Genomic DNA, 21,984 nt, shown 5'->3' on the forward strand with positions numbered 1-21,984 from the left:
ATGACCGATGCGTACTACTGGGCATCGGTAACCTTCCTCGTCTTCTGTGGCCTCTACGGGCTCTACCGTTGGGCCCTCAGGTAAGACCCGCAGATGCCTTTTTAGGGCGAAATTGTCCGCCTAGTCCTAGAGCCTTGAATTAGCCGTCTAGGGCACGAGCAAGAATATAAAGGAGGCGAAACGGCCCATTGCGGCAGGCACGCGCGAGCGACCAGATAATGTCGCAATGAAAACCAAGACGGACAGCAAAGCTTCGCAGCTGCGACGGCGAAGCAGAGGGTAGCGTCACCTGATCGATGAAATGATCATCATCATCATCACCAGCCTATCTACGCCCACTGCAGGGCAAAGGCCTGTGCTGCGACCAATTTATCCCCGCAAACTTCTTGATCTCATGTGCCCATCTAACTTTCTGCCGCCCCCTGCAACGTTTGCCTTCTCTAGGGATCTACTCCGTTACCCTCAATGACCAACGGTTATCTTGCCTTCGCCTTACATGCCCTTCCCCCGTCCATTTCTTCTTCTTAATTTCTACTAGTACGTCCTTAACACGCGTTTGTTCCCTGGCCGACTCCGCTCTCTTCCTGCCCCTTAATGCTACACCTAGCACCTTCCGTTCCATTGCGCGCTGAGTCGTCCTCAGTTTAAGTTGAACCCTCTTAGTGAGCCTCCAAGGAGTGAACCTCCACGGAGCCTCCACGGACGAAATGATAGCGGCCGCAATTCATTCCATGGCTGCACAATGCAATGCCGAAAGCGGCGGCCGCACAGTCTCTTCAACCACGGCCGATGCCGCTAGCTTAACCTATGACGAGCGCTTGCGACATTAACTGGACGCGCTAGGAAGCTTAGTTTCACCTCCTATCTTATTCTTGCGCTGTGGTCTAGTGCAAGCCATGGCAGGCGGCTATCGGGCAACCCATCTATTCTAGCTGGAGCGTTAAGACAGCCACATCCGGTGTTTACGCTGTGGGAGCAGTTTACAATCTGGAATGGGAGGCTGGTTGAATAGACCCAGAAAGGCAAGCCTGACGTCAAGAACGCAAGGAAGAACACAGGTCAAAAGCGTATAACTTTTACATGGGAAAATGTGAGTTTTGAATGGCGCCAAATGGAGGGGAATACTATGAATCCATATATACCTCTGCATGGAGAATTAAGGGTGGAATTTTACTATGCATGCATGTATGTATGCTTGAATGTATGTATGTATGTATGTATGTATGTATGTATGTATGTATGTATGTATGTATGTATGTATGTATGTATGTACGTACGTACGTACGTATGTATGTATATATGTATGTATGTATGTATGTATGTATGTATGTATGTATGTGTGTATGTATGTATGTATGTACGTACGTACGTACGTATGTATGTATGTATGTATGTATGTATGTATGTATGTATGTATGTATGTATGTATGTATGTATGTATGTATGTATGTATGTATGTATGTATGTATGTATGTCCGTACGTATGTATGTATTAATGCATCTATGTATGTACAGTGATGGACAATTACAATACGAACCGCGGAGCGCACGGCCGGAGATACCGGTGCCGACACCTGGCAGCGGCCGTGGAAAACGCACGGACATGCGCAGTTGAGATGACGGGAGTGAGGCTAAGTGCTTCACTGCGATATGTTGCCCTCTGCTCGCTGGCATGATTGCCTTGTCGCCATGCTACAAGAGCGCTGAAAACAATTGTTAGCGATGCGGCGCGAGATAATGTCTACGGCCACTGTGTGCTCGGCTCACATGAGCTCCTGCTCCCCGTGTGTGCCGACGTCAACTTGCCACTGGAAATTTTATTTACGACACAACATATATATACGAAAAGGTGAAAAAATACAAAAAACAGTGCATGTGCGCATCGTCCTAAACTAGAGTATGTGCGCACTGTATTCGTCTTGTGTCATTCGTCTTTTTTCTAAATTTGTGGCGCTTTAAATTTTCACTATGGAGTACCAACTAGCTCGAACCCTCACGTTGTTAAGTCAACTTGCCGACATAGCTTCGCGGGTGAATGCATAACTTCAGCAAATAACGATGGGCACGTGGGTCACGCCTAAACCGCGCTCAGTGCTCCCCGCTCTGCGGATTTCTACAAGCACTGAGGTGCCTTCCAAAAAAACTAAAAAATCGGGTCGCCAAAATTGTTGCGCAAGGGCAACTGGCCTATAGAATGGTTCGAAATGCATATCTTCTTAATTTTTGTGAATATTAGAATTCTACGAGTAATTTTCCCAGCCCACACACTGCTTGCAGTTAATGTATATGATTGCAGACGAATTCTAGTGGTATATCTATTTTTTGCTACCAGCACCGAATCCGCCAAGTGGCTGCGTCGAACAAAGGCGCATTCTTATTGGCGGCCAGCTCAATGTTCAATCCCCGAGCCACTGCGCTACGAACGAAAAACAATGCAGTGCCGTCAGAAGTTAAGTGGCATGCATTTATTTTTGTCTCCATCGCTGTGCACTGGTTTTCTTCAAGAAAGTATGATGAGCAACAGTGTGCCTTGCGAGACCGTCCACGCGTTTTCGTCCCAAGCACTGGCCGAAGCTGCAAGCAATTACGCGCCGCATTGCTCCCAACGCGACCAACACCTTCAGGTGCAGAGGCGGTAGTACTTAGAGTGCTTGCATCGTTTTTGCGGCATGGCGACAAGGCAAGCATACCAGCGAGGAGAGGGCAACATATCGCAGTGGGACACGCAGCCTCGCTGCCCTCATCTCAACTGCGCATGTCCGTGCGTTATCCACGGCCTCTGCCAGGTGACGGCACCGGTATCTGCGGTCGTGCGCTCCGCGGTTCATATTTGAATTGTCCATGACTGTACTTATGTATCGATCATGAGTGTGTATGCATGTATACGTGTATACGTTGCAACGACCCTCATAAGGGCTAGTTCAACTGCCGGAGTACCGGTAAGAACCGGTACTCCGGTACTCACCTATGGGGCAGAAACTTGGAGGCTCACTAAGAGGGTTCAACATAAATTGTGGATGACTCAGCGCGCAATGGAACGGAATGTTATAGGCGTAAGCGAAACATTAAGGGACGAAAAGAGGGCGGAGTGAGACACGGAACAAACGCGTGTTGAGGACATATTTGTAGATATTAAGAAGAATTGATTGATTGATTGATTGATTTTAGGGTTTAACGCGCCGACGCAACGCAGGCGATGAGGCGCGCCGTAGTGGAGGGCTCCGGATTAATTTTGACCACCTGGGAATCTTTAACGTGCGCCGAAATCTCGTACACACGGGCGTTTTTGCTTTTCGCCTCCATCAGAAAAGCGGCCGCCGCGGCCGGGAATCGAACCCGCGACCTCGTGCTCAGCAGCGCAACGCCTTAGCCACTGAGCCACCGCGGCGGGTAGATATTAAGAAGAAGAAACGGACGTGGGCAGGGCATGTTACAGTTCATCATTAAGGGTAACAGAGTGGATCCCTAGAGAAGGCAAGCGTGGCAGGGGGCGGCAGAAAGTTAGATGGGCAGATGAGATCAAGTAGTTGGCGGGGATAAATTGGTCGCAGTTAGCACTGTACCGGGATATTTGGAGATTTATGGGAGAGGCGTTTGCCCTGCAGTAGGTGTGATAGGCTGATGGGCTGATAGGCTAATGATGATGATGATGGTGTTAATGATGATGATGATAGAACTGCCTGAAAAAGCGTGGAGCACGATTAGTGAGAGCGTTAGCAGCATCGCCGGATGCGTACAGCCCACTGCTTGACCTGGTCTATCTAGTGTAGTGGGCCTATCGGTACGTATATTCTTCACAAGAAATATTCCACCCCGCAAACGCAAACGCACGCGCACACACACAGTTCAATAATTACTAGCATTCGCGAAGTAACACTTTCTATTAGGAAAGAAAGTAAACCATACGGCCCCTAATTGGAGGCAGAACAATTGCCTTCGATAACATGATGAATGTCTTACAAATTCGGCTTTCCGTGCGGCTGTGTTCTCCGCCCCCTTCTGGGACATATACCGTTTGTACAACTGCATCTAACGCTTGAGGGTGGTATACCGCACCGCTCCTACAATTAAGGGGCCCGGGGCGTTCTGTTTAACCGCCTCGATGGGAATCGAGGGTGCACGGCCTCTAAAGAGCGGTCGATTGCAGGGAAACCCTCTTATGCTACCTTTGGCACCACCTCTGCCACAACCAAAGCCCTCACTATGCGGGACCGTTTTTTATTCTTAGAGCAGCCGCAAGTTTTGTTGCCTCCAAATGGTCCTTTTGTGTAGCGTGCGTCGGTATTCTTTGTACCATGGACCAGCAGAGTTTTAATCAACGTTGAAAATATTTTTGGAAAAGATTCTGTACACGCACGAGAAATTGGCGAACAGTCGCCATTTTTCCTTGGCGTTCTCGACTGCTCGTTTTTCTTTCAGTGTTCACTGCGGGAACAACTCATTCCCTTTTTGTGTTAACTATGTGTTCTGCCTGTATGCGCACACATACACGCACAAACACGCGCACTTGCACACACATACACAAAGAAACTCAGACGCACTCCATCGCCCGGATTGACGTGGAGTTGGTAGCATAATGGCGTGGTTCGTTTCGGAGGGAGATAACAGCAATGGGCGCCTCGAACCAACCTACCTCTGTAGTAATGCGTCTCTTCGCTTAGTTTCTTCGTAATATGAGGCACCATTGATTTCCTCCTATTCAAAGCCAAACGATCCAAATTTGAAACCTCATATCTGCGAGGTGCCAAAGACACAAAAAATTGCAGCAAATTTGAGAATATCCGAAGTTCTAAAAATGTAATTTCGAAAATTCTTCTAGCATCAAATCTGATCACTTGCCTTCGGTGCATAGAAATTTTATTCGTTATTTTTTAGGTTTTTGGAGCTTAGGTTTGAATAACTTGCCCGTCATTTGTCCCACTTTTTTTCCCTATTTGTCGTGGTGCAGAGAGCGGCGGAAGTGCTTCGAAGTCTTCAGGGACACTGGAATACCAGGACCACCCCTTGACAGCCTCATCAATGGGAATGCAGACGCCTTTTGGAAGCCTGTGCGTTCATCAAGAATCTCTTCAGATTTCTTGAGCATATTTTACTTGGGCGTTGCGACGAAATTCATGACGCAATTGTATGCCTGCCACAAGTGTTAGTTGAAGAAGGCAATAAAAATATTTGTGGCCGACCACTCATAAACCAGTTAGAAAAACAACGGCTGTTTTGTAATCACCCCTTCTCTTGTTAGTTATGGCGATCGGTGTCATCATAAACACTTCGTTTACGTGTAGCTGCTCTCAGTAATTGGAATTCCTTCGCATTTCAGACGCAGATTGAAAGCTTAGGCCGATGGCTGAAACAGTACGGCGATGTTTTTGGGTGAGTTCTAAAGATTTTTTTTGTCTGAAGCATTCATTATCTTATTGTTCTCAGCACGCGGTGTGCGGTTAATAGTGTTTGAGAAGACAGATTGGATAGCGCATCAGGTGCTGAATGGTGCACGGATGGAACGATGTGGTGAGGCACGTTGGACTAAAGAACGAATGCAACAAATGCACGCATAGCCACTCCTCAGTAGGTTCACGCGTCGTGTGTGACCAGTGGGGTTTGTTTTCGGCGGGAGGATTTGAGAACACTGCTGTGATTCCATATGCATACTAGCACGCTGCAAGGGTACAGTGGCTTTACCTAGGCATGGTATTAAGGTTGCTTTTAAAGCGAAAGCTTTCTTAGTGGGACCTATTGCCTTTATTAAAAAAAAACAAGGTTATTTCCTGATACAATGGTTGGTGGACCGAAAAGAACTAATAAGATACCTGGACACACGGCGCGTGCCTGAAGATGGTACTGGAAAATCACGAAAAAGGAACGGTTCTAGATAAGACACTTCACGCATCGATCATGAATAACGAGTTCAACAGTACGCCGCTATCTAATAAACCACGTATCGGTACACAGTTAGCTGGTTCGTAGATGCGTTTACTTAGTGCACAAAACATCTGCCCATTGGTTCGTTCTTAGTTTGCGATTTGGTGTTTGAAGGTTTGATGACCGACTGGACGCAATTTCAACGAAGCTCGTGTTTACATTTTCCTTTCGCCCTTCTCTTAACTTTGTTAAAGGATGGATGGTAAATCTTATCGATAATAAATTAAAGCTAAACAGCATCTGAATTCCCAGTGACACTGGTCGTAGCTTTTGTATTTCTGTGCTCCTGTAGATTAGAGTATCTCAGCTATAGAATCATGTCAAACTACAGCAGGAGGTAGGAAGTCTGGATGGGTTCATGCTTCGGTCACTGAAAATGATTAGGGTTCAAAAATAGCCATACGCGAGGCGTTTTGCCGACGCCAGGCCACTGTGACCACTAAATGACCGTCACGCGCATTCCTCCGCCAATTTATACCGGCTCGCTCAAACTCAGTCCTACTCATTGCTGAAAGCTCAACCAAACCCAAACTCACACCGAACAAAAAAGTCAGAGCTCATTCGGGCTCGGAACTCACTAGGAATTTTAAATCAATGCGGGCTTAGAACTGAAATAGACTCATAACTCACATGGACTGAGTACACAAAATGCGCTAAGAACTTAGCCATGCTAAGAACTAAAGATGAGCTCGGAATTCACCCGGCCTCAGAACTCAAATGAACTCAAAATTTACTGGGGCTCAGATTTCAAACTGGACTCGGAATTAACTTCGACTCAGGTGGACTGAGAACTCAAATAAAGTTTGTTCTCTCTCTCTCAAATGGATTCACAACTCCCACGAATTCACGCCGACTCAGCATTCATATTCATTCAGAGTTTTCACAATTCACCTGGGTTTATTAAATGTACGGCGCAAACTCATGTGCTCAAATTCTTGCGTTTAGTAAGAAAGACAATCTCGTTACTCCAATGAGGTCAGAAACAATTTTCACTGCAGTTTTAAAACAGCTATACTTGGTAGATCACGATGACTAGCGTCGCTTACAAGCAAATGTAAGTATGAAATGTAATAGGGTAGCGAATTGGGCGAGTTGGAGTGCGTTCACGATGGTCAGCGCAGACGAAAACCGGAAAATAAGAGCAAGGACGAGAGAAGCGCTGTGTCGTCCTTACTCTTCTTGTCCTGTTTTCGTCTGCGCTGACCATCATGAAATGGAAGTATCCATTGGATACCAAACCCGCTACATGGTCTATGTTCATGACAAATGTCCGGCTGGAGGCTGCTCTGGGGCCCGGGAGAGAAACACAGGGCATTGAGCAAGGTTGCGTGCATTCAGTTCAACAATATCGAAGCTGTTTATGGTTAGGGTCCCGTCTATTCCCGTTGTGCATCCCCAGAAAACTCCTTCTGGTAAAGCAAACTATCCCACTAGTCGGTGAAGCACGAGGTGTTCATGGGAGTGCCTTTGTTTTTATTTGCACGCTTGGTGGATTTTAATTGGCAGATGCCGACATAGGCATCCGCCGGGATAGGAACTTGAAAGAGTTCCGGACGAGCACGTGAGAGTAAATAAGAAAGAAGGCGTTCTGCGTTTTGCATTTAACTTCTCCTAGGGGCTGGGGCCGTTGGAGTCTGCTGTCGCCGTCGTAATCGTAGTCTCATGTAGTCACGACACTAAAACACCGGGGAATCTCAGTTACGCCTCGCGTTCGAACGTAACGCGTACTAAAAAAACACCGGGACACTCCTTTACGCCTCGCGCAGGAGCGCTCCGTAACGCGTACTAAAAACCATCGGAACACTCCTTCACGCCTTGCACTTGAGAGCTTCGCGCTACAAAGACAGGAGAACTTCACAGGAAAGCTGCATACCTCAACCCCCCCCCCCCCCACGGTTTCATCTCCGTTTGCAAAAACGCCAAGGCGATAAGAATAAACTTGTAGGAAACCGTGGGGTCGCAGCGCAGCGCAAGAGAGAAACAGCGTGGCAGGCTTTCGGAATCGAACTACCCATGCCGTGCTGACGCACCAAGCACGCGCAGCTGGTTTCTTTATTCTCGTCGTCTTTAATAGCCGGCGCCAAGGCGCCGGCTAATAGCACCGACCAAAGGGCGCTACAAACTTATACACTGCATGCTTCGCCCCTCCCTGGGTTTCACGTTAGTGGAGATGGCCCGGGATTTTTTTGCGTCGTATTGCGTAAGGGACCTATAGTTCGGCCTCCAGGACGCCGACGGAATCCTGAGTATGCGAAACATCCGAGTAAGCGGAATGTCTAAGCAATCTGATTAGGGGTGCCGTTCTGCGACTCTCCACTACGAACGGATGTGTCTGCCCCTTCTACAACTGACAGTTCACTAGATTGAATGACGGCGAGGACCGGCTAGTCGCAACACCACTTCCCCTTTTTAGTATTCTTTGTCACCTCAGCTTTGTTTGTTATGCACCTTTACCGAGTGCAACAGATCGTGACTTTTAATACGTCTTCTTTAATGCATTCGCTTGGTTTTGGTGGTCACATAGGCATGGCGTATAGCGCGCGCGTAGGCGCCGCAACATCGCTGCATGATGGAGTGTGCACCGTTGCAATGTCGCGGGTTGAATACTCCCAACGAAACAATGACATTTGCCTGAGTCTCTAGCCGTGTTTTGTGATTTCCAACGGTATGCGTTTAAATTTTAGCAACGCCCAGTATTGAGACCTGCATGGATAGTTCATTAGATAGATGTTTAGTTCGTTAGGAAGTTCGTTAGTTTGTTCGTTCGTTCGTTCGTTTTTGCTTTCACTCGTTAGTTCGGTCGTACCAAACGTGGCGGCCCGGTACATTTGATGATCATGCGAGGGGTGGCCGGGTATGGAACCGATGGCTCGTCCGTCGCGGCAAAATCAGCGTGTGCCTGTGGAACCAGCTTAGCTTTGGGGCGATTGCTGATGCTGCGCCGGGGCCGCTTAATAAATATACATGTGTCACATAATGCGTATACCGTGTTTGTGTCATTGAATTAACCAGCAGTAAGCATGACAATCAAGCTAATCCTACACAACCAGCAAAGTCAACAATGACCAGCTGAACCTTAGCTCACGCTATGTATATCCTGGCATAGCCGGGTAAGGCCACTGCTAATTTTTATTGTACCATTTGGTATCACCCAGATTACACCGTCCAATCACAAGTGTTTTTTTTTTTCAATTTCGCAACAAACCGTCTGGTCGACACAGGCCATACCCAGACGCCTTACATCCAGCAGATTTACCAGGCCATTTTACGCGTCCGTTTCTTTGCTACTTCATACCATAAAGAAATGAAGCACGCAAGTTATGGTCCTTTTCTTTTTATTCTTCACGCAGATTCTTCCTAGGTACCGTGCCTATCGTTGTCACCAAGGATCTCAACATGATAAAGCAAATTATGCAGAAAGACTTCAGCAACTTCAGTGCGCGAGGGGTGAGTGTGCTTTGTAAACCCTTGAAACCCCCGCTTACATTCCCTCAATGTCTCTCTTTTCGCAAGATGCCTTCACTAAAAGTTCGAGGCCACCTTAGTCTTTCAAGCATTTACTAGATTCAAATTCAGTTAATTGGTTAGAAAGTACGCTAAATCTCACATCATAAACAAACGTGTTTTGTTTCGTTCACACCGTGGACTGCGTACAGGCTCGCAGGTCATGCTTCTTCACAGAGCGGAAGGGCACTAACTTTGTACCCCAAAATTTTGGTCTGTCTGTCGGTCGGAACGTCGATTCAGCCACCCGGCCAAAAGATAAACTAATACTGAAAGGAGACGCTTGTACGGGGTGTCCCAACTATCGGGCCCCAAGCCTTTTCAAAAAAGCAATGGCATTACTGTTTGAGTGCATAATGTTTTGCATTGCAGTGAAAAACGGGCCACAAATTGCTTCCCCAAATAAACTTATTTAGGTAATTGTAATTATTTACCAAACTTGAGAAGCATTGTCCCAATCATTAAAGCGTCAGTGAGGCACTTGTAGGTATCCACAAGACACTTCTAACTGCAATATTTTCAGCGACGTTCTGATTGCGTACTCATTTATTTCTGACTGTTAACGAAACCCCGCGCAATATAAAAAATATCATGCGACAGGGCTCCCGCCTGCCTCAAACAACAGCACCCTCGAACGGGCTCCCTCACAGCTTTATAGAAATTAGATACAGGAAATACAGAAGGATGAAGTCGCGACCGAGTTTGTTCCTTATCTGCCGCATGCGCCCCGCAAAGCTTGCTGGTGCTGCTCCTTCCATGCATGCCACTTTCCAGCTGATGTGCTGCCTCTTGGGGTGTGACAGACACAGCAGCTGCTGCCAGTCAGCATATCTGAGGGCACTGCTTTATGATGCGGGTGGGAGCGGGGTCAGGTGGTGGTTTTATATTTCGCGGATTTTTTATCATTCAGAAAAAAATGAGTACGCAATGAGTACGTCGCCAGAAATACCGCAGTCAGATGGCTTTCGTGGGTGCTCACAAGTGCCTGTTTGACACTTTGTTGATTGGGAGAGTACTTAGCGAATTAGTATATAAATAATTACAATTACCTAAATAAATCTCATGAAAGAAAAATTACTGCCGGCTACCACCCTGTACCGGAGACATTTGGCACTAGGTTTTCTTCCATTAACGCCATTGCCCTTATTTAAAGAAATACTGACACTAAATTGTTTGTTTTCGGTTTTTATGCTGTAAAGAATACCTATTGGTGCACTAAGTACAAAAATTGAACATAAAAGGTCAGCCGCCAGCATAGAATTATAACGCATTTATTCCGATCAGTTTCGAATTCGGTCGTCGCGCGCCGAATGGCCGTTCAAATGCAGGACGGACGGTGTTACGTCACGGTTCTGTGGCCGCAAGAACTGCTGGTACTAACGTCAATCCTTAACCCATGACGTCAGGGACGTTTGCCGCATCGTTTGCTGTGATATGTTACCGGTAAAACGCGCAAATGCTGACGGGTACGTCGTCTGCTCCCGCAACTTCCGGTTCGGCATTTCTCCTGTCCTCCATTACGCCCTCGGAATTCAGGCGCGCGCGTGGGCGTTTATTTTCCACAGGGCACTTACCTTTTAGATAAACCGCTAGTAGGATCAATCGTTGTTAGTTATGAAATTATCGATGCATGACAGTTTTCTCCCGGTAACAATCGATAAAAAACAAGCACACAGCCGCGTGAAAGCCGATGGCGTATGGGAGGCCAGAAGCAGTGGGGTGAAGCGAGCTCTGAGACCGTACGAATCGTGGGCGCTGACATCATAAAGTATGGCTGACATCATGCAATTCGCATGGTTGTCAGAGCAATCGTATTCAGCCCGCTGAAACGTTGTTCAGTAATTATTTACTAGAACAAAGAAATGAAGCAAAATAGTTACAAATAATTGTCCTGGTAATTATTACTAGCTCTTTAAAAACTTTCAGCGTAATTAAGCTCTAATGAAGCTGTAATTAGGGAACAGAGAGTAAATGTGTAGTTCAGTTCTGGTTTCGATTTCCTTTAAGTGCGTAGAAAGTGGCTAGGCCTTTGCTCTTGACTTGCGCAGTGCGTGCGTTCAGTCTCCAGCTCAGATTTCCGTGCGTGCAAAACGTGGGCAACTCCGATGCACGCTCTGCGCGCGCTGAGCAACTGCCTCCCCCACTGCTTTCAAGGCCGTCATTCGTTACATCACGTTTAGCACATTATATTTTGCCCCTGAACTGACGCCAGCACAGCGATCCCGATCTGAACTTGACTACCGCAAGTTCACTACTGGGTATACAGTGGCAGCCAGTGGTCGCTCCCGCCTAAAAGAAATAAAAGCAGCTTTTACAATAGTTCCCTTCAGGTTGTTTCATGCATAAAACTTCGTGCAGCTCTCCGTGCTTCGAACTTTCGCGCAAACGTTCGTGAAGGTACACGAAAAAAATTTGCAACAAAATGAGAGAGAGAGAGACAGAGCGAGAGAGAGAGATGACTTTATTTGATGCCCGAGATGGGTTCTGAAGGGTAGACGACTTGGACGGTCTCCCTCCCTCATCCGTCAGCCAGGATTCCTTGGATACTCGCGGCGGCTTCGGCCATCCGGACGGCTGTCAGTTGTGCCTCCGGTGTGGAGCTGAGCAGAGCAGTCTCCCATTTTTCTGCAGTCTTAATTTTGTAGCTTCTAAGTGTATCTACATCGGGTTTGCTATTATAGCCATTCGTATTTTTTTGGAGCTTATGGCAGGACCATATCATGTGGTGTAGGTCGGCTCTGCTGTTGCATAAAGTGCAGAGGTTTGAGTAAAAGTCTGGGTAGGAGCGGTTGAGGGAAACAGGGCTCGGAAAAGTGTTCGTCTGCAACCGTCGCCACGTGACTGCCTCTTTCCTGGAAAGAGTGTGGTGGGCAGGTGGATATTTACATCTGTATAACCTGTAGTGATTTATTATATCCCTGTATGTGACTAGCCTGTCTTTGTGAGATCTCGTAACGTGTGCTTGTTCATGGCTTTCCTGCGACGTCTTGTGTGGGGATGATGGTGGTTGTGGTGGCATCGTAGGCAACAAAGCTAGGCTGACCAGAGCTCGAGCGGTTGCGTGGGCCAGTTCATTCCCCTGTAGGCCGCAGTGGGCCGGAGTCCATATCAAAAGAATTTTTCTTTGGTTAGGGTACTTCTCTAACAACAAGGCTGCTGCAGGTTTCTTTTTTTAATCGGTGACAATAAGTGAAGGTTCTTTACTCCCTTAATGCGGCAAAATACTGCCCCCATTCAGTCCCGCAAGCATTTCCTTCGATGTGGTTGAAAGCAGCTAGCTAGAACTTGACGAATACAAACAGAAAAGAAAACGCGACATGCCGCTGACTGCCTTTCGCATACTGCCTTTGGCATGCATTCTGCCACTCCTATGGCTGCGATCGACCGCACTCTTTCGTTCCTGTGCTTCAAAGGTACCGCGACTCACCGGCAATATCAGCGTTGGCCCATGCGATAACGTTTTTTTTTGTTTTTTTGGTGTAAATAAAGGTGTCAAATTCAGCTAAAGCCACAGTTCACTTCACGTCGTTTGAAAAGCATTGAGCGTCCGGCAAAATGTCGCAGAATGGCAAATAAAGCGACACGGCGCAAAAGTGCACGGACATCATGACAGAGATTCATTGTGGGCCTCAATACGGAGCAGCTGACTCCATGGCTCCCGCGCGCATGCGATTAGTCGCATCCGAGCTGGCGCGCAAGTGTTGTGCGAGCGTTGCCACGTCTTGATCAAATAGTCTCACTACACACAAGCCACACGCTGAACCGGAAGCAGTTGGTTACCTACCCACAGGAAATAAACTACACAGTTCTGTCGACACCGGCATGGAGGAAAGAATACTCTATAGGCAGGACAAAATCTGCGTGGCCAGCGGGCCGCCATGTTACAATTAATCCCGGCAGGCTTCAGCCGGATGCGGAAATGCCACAGCGCCACGTTTCCAGATTAATACCCATCACTTTCGCTGTTTTTAGTGAGCACAAGCTCTGCTGGCAACCTTCAAATCGTTCTATCATGACAGCCACTGTGTGTCGTACGGCTCCAATGCATTGCCTCAGCGGCGCGTTTTCTCTCTAGGGTTAGTATATTGTTTCTATGGCCAGGAGAGCTCACGATCCGGAAGTGGAGGCACTCCGCGGGAGAAAACAATGTACCCGTGAGCCTTTGCGCTTTTTACCGGTCGCCTATCGCACACGGTCCGCACTCGCCCGCGCAGTCGACATGTCCTCTGAATCATCAGACTCGTATGAGTCGCTGCCACCCTACAGACAGACAGACAGACAGACAGAACAAATTTACTTGACTACAGCTGAGGCAAGTAGGCGGGCGACGTTTTCGCCGTCCATCTTCTACTATCGCTGTCGTTCGAACCGGTTGTCGCCGCTCTTCCGAATCAATCTGATCGCTAAAACGAAGTTCCACATGAGAGAATGTGGGAGTTGCTGAGTTGGAAAATTGTGCTGGGGATTGTTATCAGCGTTGAGTTCGAAAACGGCGATCAAATATCGGCCGCAATGGTAAGCCAACGCTGGCCGGCCGCGCAGGTTGGACGGGCCGCTTCGGGCAACGCGGCGCGGCGTACGGCGAGCGGCCGAAAGATGGCGCTACCTGCGCGGAAGAATCAAAACAGGCCACGGCAGAAGTCTTGGTCACCGATAGCTCAAATGGCAGTTATAGCTAAAATACAATTCCGCATGCGAGAAAGGAGAATGATGGTGTGTTGAAAAGTTCTGTTAGAGAATGACATTCGCAGTTGCACAGATAGCGTAGATCAAAAAGTCGAAAGTTTCCATCACCCGAGCGGAGCCGAGCAAAGCAAGCCAGTTGCGGGCTGTTCGGCGTGCCCCTCTTCAAAAACTAGCTGTGCGCGAGCCCCTTGCTTTGTGCTCCCCAAACTTCTCGGGGGCCCCGAACGGCGTGTTCCCCTATTCTAAAACTGCCCAATCGTTTCCACTCCCCTTTTACTGCAGCTCCTACGTCAACTTCGGACTCTGAAGGTAGCAGTAATCCGAGAAGCGCACTGAGCAAATTCTGCTCGCCGGCTTCGGCGACCAGTTCTTGCAGTCTGTTTCTAGTTGTCTAGGTGTCTAGTTCTAGCTGTCTGTTTCCCTACCGCGTTGAATGCGTAACACACCAACCCAATGCGCTCGACCACTAAGGACACCGGACTGGTGAGATTGGGCCGGTTGACGTCCACGTTTAAATTTAACGCCAGCACAAGTCATGTAATCACAAAGGGCAACGAGCAAATTGGGCAATCACCCCCCCCCCTCCCCCGTATAGCTGCGCGTGCACGCTCCCACCCCTCTCTCTACCCGCAACCCGTGCATGGATAAACCGGCAACCGGCTATGTGCGCCAGCTTAGAAGTGAAAGACACCGTCGAAAATTCGCGGCGAAAGCTCTTTACGCTGAACATGTAACATTGGGTCACGTTGGCGTTACAAGCGGTAAAGTTGCTCTTTTTCCTGGAGAAATTCGCAGTTAGTTGACGAACTGAAACCTCAGACGACAACGACGGCAGCAGCGGCTGTGAGCAGCTCTCGTGCCCATTCACGCTTCTCTTATGGAAGACCCTTTTCCCGTTCCCGCTATTCCTCCTACAAGCCAACGACGTGCGTCCGGCCCAAAGCGAGTAAAAACCTGGAGGACCTTGACCTTTATTCTAGCAGACAAACATGTCGCTCTCCGTTTCCCTCCCTGTTGTAGGCATGTATATGTTTCTGTGAGTGTAACACACCAATCCTGACCCAAACCGCTCCATTATAGACAACAGCGGACAGGGTGCTTCGAGCCTCGAGAGTTCCGCGTTTAAATATCCAACCTGCACAACGGATTTGTCATCGGTAGCGGCATGAAGGCCAGCTGTGTGCGCACACCGCTCTCCTTCTGCCCTCGACCTGTGCCCACATAAGCAGGCAACCGTTGATGAGCACATGGTTAGGCGTGGTATACAACGGTGAAAATGCCACTCGGAAAGCCTTTCAAGCTGAAGAAACATTATTGGCTCCCCCTGGCGTTCCAAGCGGCCAGATTGCTCTTTACAACACGGCGGGATTCTCACGGGATTCGGTGATGTAGAGTTTGAGACCGCCACGGCGCCGGGTGCATGTTCGGTAGCAGCGACTTTCGGTCGTTTATACACCCATTAACGCTTCTGTTGATTCTCCGCAATCACCTCATAACGGCGCTACCACCTTTGTCAACCGATTCTACTTGGGAAAGAGGCATCAAAAGTGGCGAGGGGAATTAAAGTTCTGAAAGAGGGGTCGGAAGGAATGAGAAGAAGCTGTGGAACCGCGGTGAGTAAATCGGCTTCACCGCAATAAAAACTGGGGAGGTTAGAGATATACTGCTTCGCAGTAAAATAGCAGCAGTCAATGAAACACTGCGCACTTAGGAGGCGGATACAAACTAATACGACCAAATAAAATTTGCCCGCAGTCATACAAAACACTTTCTTGGATAGATAAAACGCTATATAAAGCATATCCGTTTTCAGTGAATGTAGAACAATTACTAAAATCAAACAAGAGTGTTCACTGCGGTAAGGTAGAAAAGACAAGAAAACGGGCGTAAGTGGAACTATGAAACAGATTACATTTCGCCATAATGGTGCCTTTGAGACCGTTTGAGTACATTTATAGGCTATCAGTGCTGGTTTTAGGAGTTTTTATGCAACCAATGACGTTTTAAACTTCTAGGGGCGTTGAAGGAAACAGAAAAAAAGTGTTTAATAAAAGACTCTTCGGATTATTCATTGAAATCAGCATATTTATTGGTGACCCTAGACAATGTCTCGCCACCAATGCATGTGTGTAGAGTAGTGAATCGGCTTTTAAAGGGGTTGATTTAAAGCGCTTCAGGTGTATACATGCGGTCTTACTGAGATAGATGCCAAATTGGGCCCGAAGAATTTGAAAGTCTGCTTCTGATTCTTATAAAAAATACATCTTCCTAGCAAGTCGTTTTTGTATGTTAGGAAAACCGACCTAAACGGGCTCACTGTATAGCAAAGCCACTCCATATTTATCCGGAAATCCCTTTTGGAAGTTTTCCGAAGCTTCTGCAACTTGAAAAAATTAAAATTAAGCCAATATAGGCTTATCATCTACTTCTGCAAGCATGCCCCTGAGATAACGATCGAGACTCGCTATCCCGCGTATTCGTGAATGTCTCTGCTGGCAGTCTCAGTTGCAGATGCGATCAATTAATTTGGGTAGGAACTTCTAACAATCTTTCCACTTGTCTCTTTTTTCAATGATTTCACCAGCACATGATACATCTGTACGAAGTACAGCCTATCATGTGTGATAGCATCGCGACGGCCCGTGGACGTGCATGGAAAGAGGCGAGGACATGTATGCAGCAGTTCTTCACCCCATCGAAATTGAAGGCGGTATGTGATGCACAGCTTTACCATTGTTATTTAAGCCACGTGCTCCTCAAAGCTTGGCTCGGTTGGAGAGACTGTGGTCAAAGTAGAGTAGTAGAGTATATAAAACTGATAAACAGCAGCGAATGCCAAGTGCCACAGCCAAAAATGACTGCTCTATGCCTATGAGACAACCTAGAAAATTGCTGAAAAGTAATTTTATTATTCCCCTGTCTTAGCTTTCTTAGACCACAGGAATTACCTCATAACAGCGATGTAGTGCGTGCCATCTTTCTTTCAGTTGCAGGAATGAACGCATTCCATAGCAACTTTAAAGAGAAAGCTACAAAAGCAAAGCAGCAACGGAAGGCGTACCCGCCGTGACGAGCACATCACCCAGTGCCGCTCCGTCGTGGGGATATAACTATAGCCTTTATAGTGCTTCCAGAGGTGATGGAAAGCGTTTATTGGAAGTGTTTCAGAGTGTCTTCAAATGTCAGACAAAAAGGTTACCTCCGAATGATCCCAAATTAAGTGTACATACAGTGGGTAGCCCGTGAATAAAAAAATCAGTCGGATGAGAGGGCTGCTGAAGCTCTGGCTCAGGTTTCTTCAACGCTTGACTAGTACCGTAGTTTAAACGTCTGTGCAATTGCGGGACTTACAATAACTTGGTGTGTGCCCAAATTTTGGAGTAGCACATTGTCTTCTTGATGATATATTGTTCGGCTACTCTCATTACTCTCGTGACTCGTCCGCATTGTGTGCTGGCGCAAAGGAAGAGATGGAAGCGGGGCAATAACAAAATCCGCTCCTCCTCCGTAGAACAGTGGCCCACCCACATGCTGTCTCAAATGCTTTCTTTTTTTACTATTTTCAGGGGTGGCAATTTTCGCCCCACACAAACCCAACTACGATTTTTCTCACTGCGGGAAATTTCAAACATTTATCTTCAAGGCTTATTTGGGTATCGACAACTTGACGTTGTCAGCCTCTGATAGTTATGTGGGCTTGGAACAGCTTGCTGGCAGCCGCAGCACAAAAAGGCGGGAACAGAAGTGGTATGTAGACGAGGACACTCAAGAAAAATATGGACGCCATCTTGCCCTATCAAAGTGGATGTCCAGCGCCGCTGCTGTCAGCCACTACACATGCTGATGGGGGAGGGCATGTAATGTTCCTCATTGTGTAGGCGGGCTTGACGCTTGTATTGGGCTTCTTTGATGGCAAATACCGGTTCCTGACGCATGCATTCGGCGTTTTGGGGCCCTGCCTAGCCCGACGCATGCGCTGGCCTCGAATGACGTCAACCTCCATCCCCTTTTGAGAGCAGCTGCAAATCTAATATTGTCCAGAAAACATGGGGTGGGGGGGGGGGGTCCCATTGTTCACCGGCTTCTTATCATCCATCATGCGGTTTGGATGATTGTTTCGTGGTTTTTTCTTTTCACGAATAATGAGCTGTATGCTGCACTCCTCATTAGCCTGACGCATGCGCAAGGCATCTTAGGCGAGAACAGCTGGGCTCTGCATGGGTTTTTGGTTCGCAACACATAATTTTCCGAGCAACGAGAGGCTAAGAGCTTCGCTGCGAAAAGGCAGGACAAAGACTAGACAGGATAAAGTGCTTTGTGCTACCTTTTCTTTTTTAGGTGTCGTTGTCTACGTGCGCTGTTAACACTTTAAAGATGTCCTACCAACCAGCCCACCAGGCCATTCTCGTCAAACCTGTTTTTTTTTCAGGTTATGCCAACCCTATGGAACTGCCAGAACGAGTTCATAGAGGTCCTTCGTACCAGTGCCGACAGCGGTGCTGAAGTAAACATTTCCATGATGTGCGAGCGGTTCACGTTTGATGTCATTGCAAAAACAGCCTTCGGCATCGACACGGGAGTGCAGAAAAACCCCGAAAACCCACTCTTCCAGACGGCCATTACTGTCTTTCCAACGTTCATGAATGAGTTCCCCTACCACACCTGTCGTAAGTCGCAACTGATCGATCCGGCCAGTATGGAGAGAGCCAACTTGTTATTAGGGCGTAGTTTGAGTAGCTATGGTGTTGCTGCTTCTTGCAAGATACTACTAGTTAAATGCAGAATACAAGCTGCAGGATTTGGAACTAGTCAAGTTCTCGACGAAATTCATCTGGTCACAGGTAATATTTTGGGTTCGAAGCCGTCAAACATCATACTTTTTATTTGTCACTGACTCTGAGTTTACCCTACAAAAAGGATTAAAAACTGAAAGTTTGCTTCTGTTGACTGGGGATTTGTATTGCGAAATCTGCTTTTGCAGCTCGTTGTTGTGGGACATACTTCTAACACGAAAATCCCGTCGACTATTGAGGCATGCGCCGCTCTGCGCGTGGCTTTTTGGACAGACTTTGAACGTTCGTATCGTATTACAAATAGGTAAGAGAAAACTGAGTTTTTTGTGGAAGCAGTACGCCACTGAAGCTCGCCGTCGACCCACTGTTGATTGTCGGTTGATATCGCTGGTCATTACTAGCTTGAGAAGAAAATTATCGAATACGTTTGCATTTGTGCATTCCTTCAGTCATAGCCGCACGCACCGGGGCCGACGAATGTAACCACGCGTTTATGCTTCGCCCAGTGGTGATTTATAGCCACTCAGAAAGTGCGGCTTGTCATTAAGTACATATTGGACGTAACGGTATTGCCACACAAGAAACCATTGCCAAGAAAAAACAAGATAGGTTCATGAATATACCTTTTGGTAGGAACCTACCCTGATCAGAGAGAGGAGGGGGAATCCACGAGCCTAGGGAGCAGGTAGCCTTGGGGAAGGGTGTTTATACAGGACCCCTTGAGACAGTCCTGCTGGCTGGGATACCTTCGCCAGCCAAAGTTTCTCGTCAGGGTTGGAGCTCGGCATTGCCCTCTCGGTGTGCTCACTGGAGGAAAAGAGCAAATATATAGGTAGGGTTTTAATCACAGCCCCAAATATTATCGCACAGGGTACCCGAAGCTCCGCAGAAGCGGCATTGTGAGGGGTATTGCGTGTGGGCTGAAATATTGGAGGTAGTTTGGAAGGGAAATATGTAGGTTTGGATGACTCGAATGTGCGTTCATGTTCTTTCGTAAGGGTCTTTGTGGAGGGGGATATTACGCTCGCTCCAGGAGGTAGTACTGCGTGAATTCTATGAAGGACAAGAGGGGGCAGGCCTGCCACTGCTCGCCGAATACCTGGCTTCTCCAGAATATCAGCTCTCGGGAATGCTGGTGGTCAGCTTCGTTGCGGGGAAGGTAGACTTCGGCTGGTGCAGCTGGTGCAGAAATAATCTTTACTTTGTGTTAGGCAGAATGCAGCTGTAAAATTTGTGTGGCCAGCTGTGAGATGAAGCCACTCAGAAGCGTTCTTCACGCTTGTTGCGAGACAGCGATGATTTCCGCACGGATTTAGGCAATCGTTACCCCGAACTACAAATCACAAAAAGAACAATGACATGACTGACCTCCTCTCCGCCTCAACCATTTCGGAGGTCAGATGAAGCTTAAAAACACATTTTTATTGGACTGCGTGAGCAAAATTTGTGCTACTGCGCCGACTTCTCAGGGGCCTGTCTCTTCGTGTTCCTCTCACCACCGACGTCGAGAAAGTTGTCCAAACTTTCTCTCAACTTCCTACCGACTAAAAAAAGCTTGTACAGAAGCCGAATCTTAAAAAAGTTTTCTGCAACAGAACAAAAGATAGTTGCACGCATGCAGCCACGTTCCTTCTTCGTGTCTTGCGGGCACTTCTCACGATTGGCGTTGGCTTCTCAGCAATAATTAATCGTACTGTGCCAGATCACTCCAGCCAATTATCTCGAAACGAAGATGTTGTTCAGAACCAATTAACATAACATTCAGTGAGACTCTTCAGACTTCCTACATGTGCTATTTGGGAAATAATATGTGTGAGTGGTCATATGTAGACGGCGCAGTCAAAAGGAACTTCTTAATCAGTCGTCAACATTTAGACATGTTTCTCTTTGTTACTTGAAAACTCCCAGGGGTGGTATTTGAGTAGTGTAGGTGGATATGATGACGTTACAGCCGTAGGAGGATGACTGGATCAGACGTGAGATTCGGGCGCCAGTTGTCATCGTTGGAACTTCTGAGTTCGTGTGTGACGATGTTGTTCGTCCTATAATCAGCTTTAGCGTTAGATAACCATACGGTTGAGTACAGCAATGTGCCCGTGAGTGCGCTGTTGGCCGATGCTGCACAATTGAAAGTTAATCACGTTATCTTTGTGACAATACTGGCAATGATGTGAGCCACTAGCTTTCACGAGCAGCCTGTGTATAGTCCGCACTGAGCGACATTGTTTACAGGATAAGGTTCTGTCTGCTCCGAACGCCAATTCACAATTAGGCTTTAAATCCGGTGGCTTTGCTCCACTTGATACTCTGGAAAAGGTAGACTACACAAAATTTAAGCAATTTGGGACTTTTGTCTCGTAATTAAGCCAACACTTTCAGTATATCACCGAGGGACATGTTCTCTACGCAATACAAAACACACACCAATATTGGCTTGTTGATTATGCTGCCTGCTAGCAAATTGCCCGGTCAGAATAAACTCTGCAGGCCTTTCATACTGGCATCAGACTTCATTTTCTCAAATTTATTCAAAACATGTACAACTACGCCGAAATGGGCCGAACCAAGACAACATAGGTTTGGTTGCTCTAGATCATTTCTTGCATATAAATATGTCTACATCTGAAGTGAAGCCCCAAGGTTGAACAGAAATGAAGATAAAGGCTAAATCATCTATTAAATCTCTTGGGAAAATGGTTTAAGAGGAATAACGCCAAGGTTTGGCTGTAGCCATAGGGCTAGCTCTGGGAAACGGTATTTCCTGCGCAAGAAACCGATGCTGGTAAACTATTTGGATTCACTTACATTTGAACTAAACGATGTTCCGTCACTATTTCAGAGAACCTGTACAGCTGGCCGTGGTTGTTACGGTTGTTTCTGAAGGTGCTCACCAAGCTTTTCACGGATCCTGTCACTGAAATGAGGAACAAAGCAAAAGCCGTAATAGAATACCGACGCCAGAACCCACAGGTGAGAACCATCATGAACGGGTGGCCGGGAAGCACGGCGGAAACCTAAAATGAGCAACATGTGGTCTCATGGCCTGTGACGCCGCACAGAGTTTAAAGTTTCAGCTAGTTGG

The 21,984-nt window shown here is 47.4% G+C and overlaps 1 protein-coding gene across 1 annotated transcript in view; it reads left to right on the forward strand.

Annotated features, from left to right (window-relative positions):
• The window catches only part of LOC144139718 (cytochrome P450 3A28-like), a 52,265-nt gene continuing 30,281 nt past the window's right edge, over nt 1–21,984 (forward strand). The window contains exons 1-5 of the mRNA XM_077672001.1: nt 1–80; nt 4,949–5,048; nt 5,318–5,370; nt 9,270–9,366; nt 18,539–18,776. Coding sequence (XP_077528127.1) covers nt 1–80; nt 4,949–5,048; nt 5,318–5,370; nt 9,270–9,366; nt 18,539–18,776 — 568 coding nt within the window. The remainder of the gene's footprint in view (nt 81–4,948; nt 5,049–5,317; nt 5,371–9,269; nt 9,367–18,538; nt 18,777–21,984) is intronic.

The sequence above is a fragment of the Haemaphysalis longicornis genome, unplaced genomic scaffold, assembly GCF_048455015.1.
Source record: "Haemaphysalis longicornis isolate Haplotype H1 unplaced genomic scaffold, Haemaphysalis longicornis Haplotype H1 scaffold_5, whole genome shotgun sequence".
NCBI lineage: Eukaryota > Metazoa > Arthropoda > Arachnida > Ixodida > Ixodidae > Haemaphysalis > Haemaphysalis longicornis.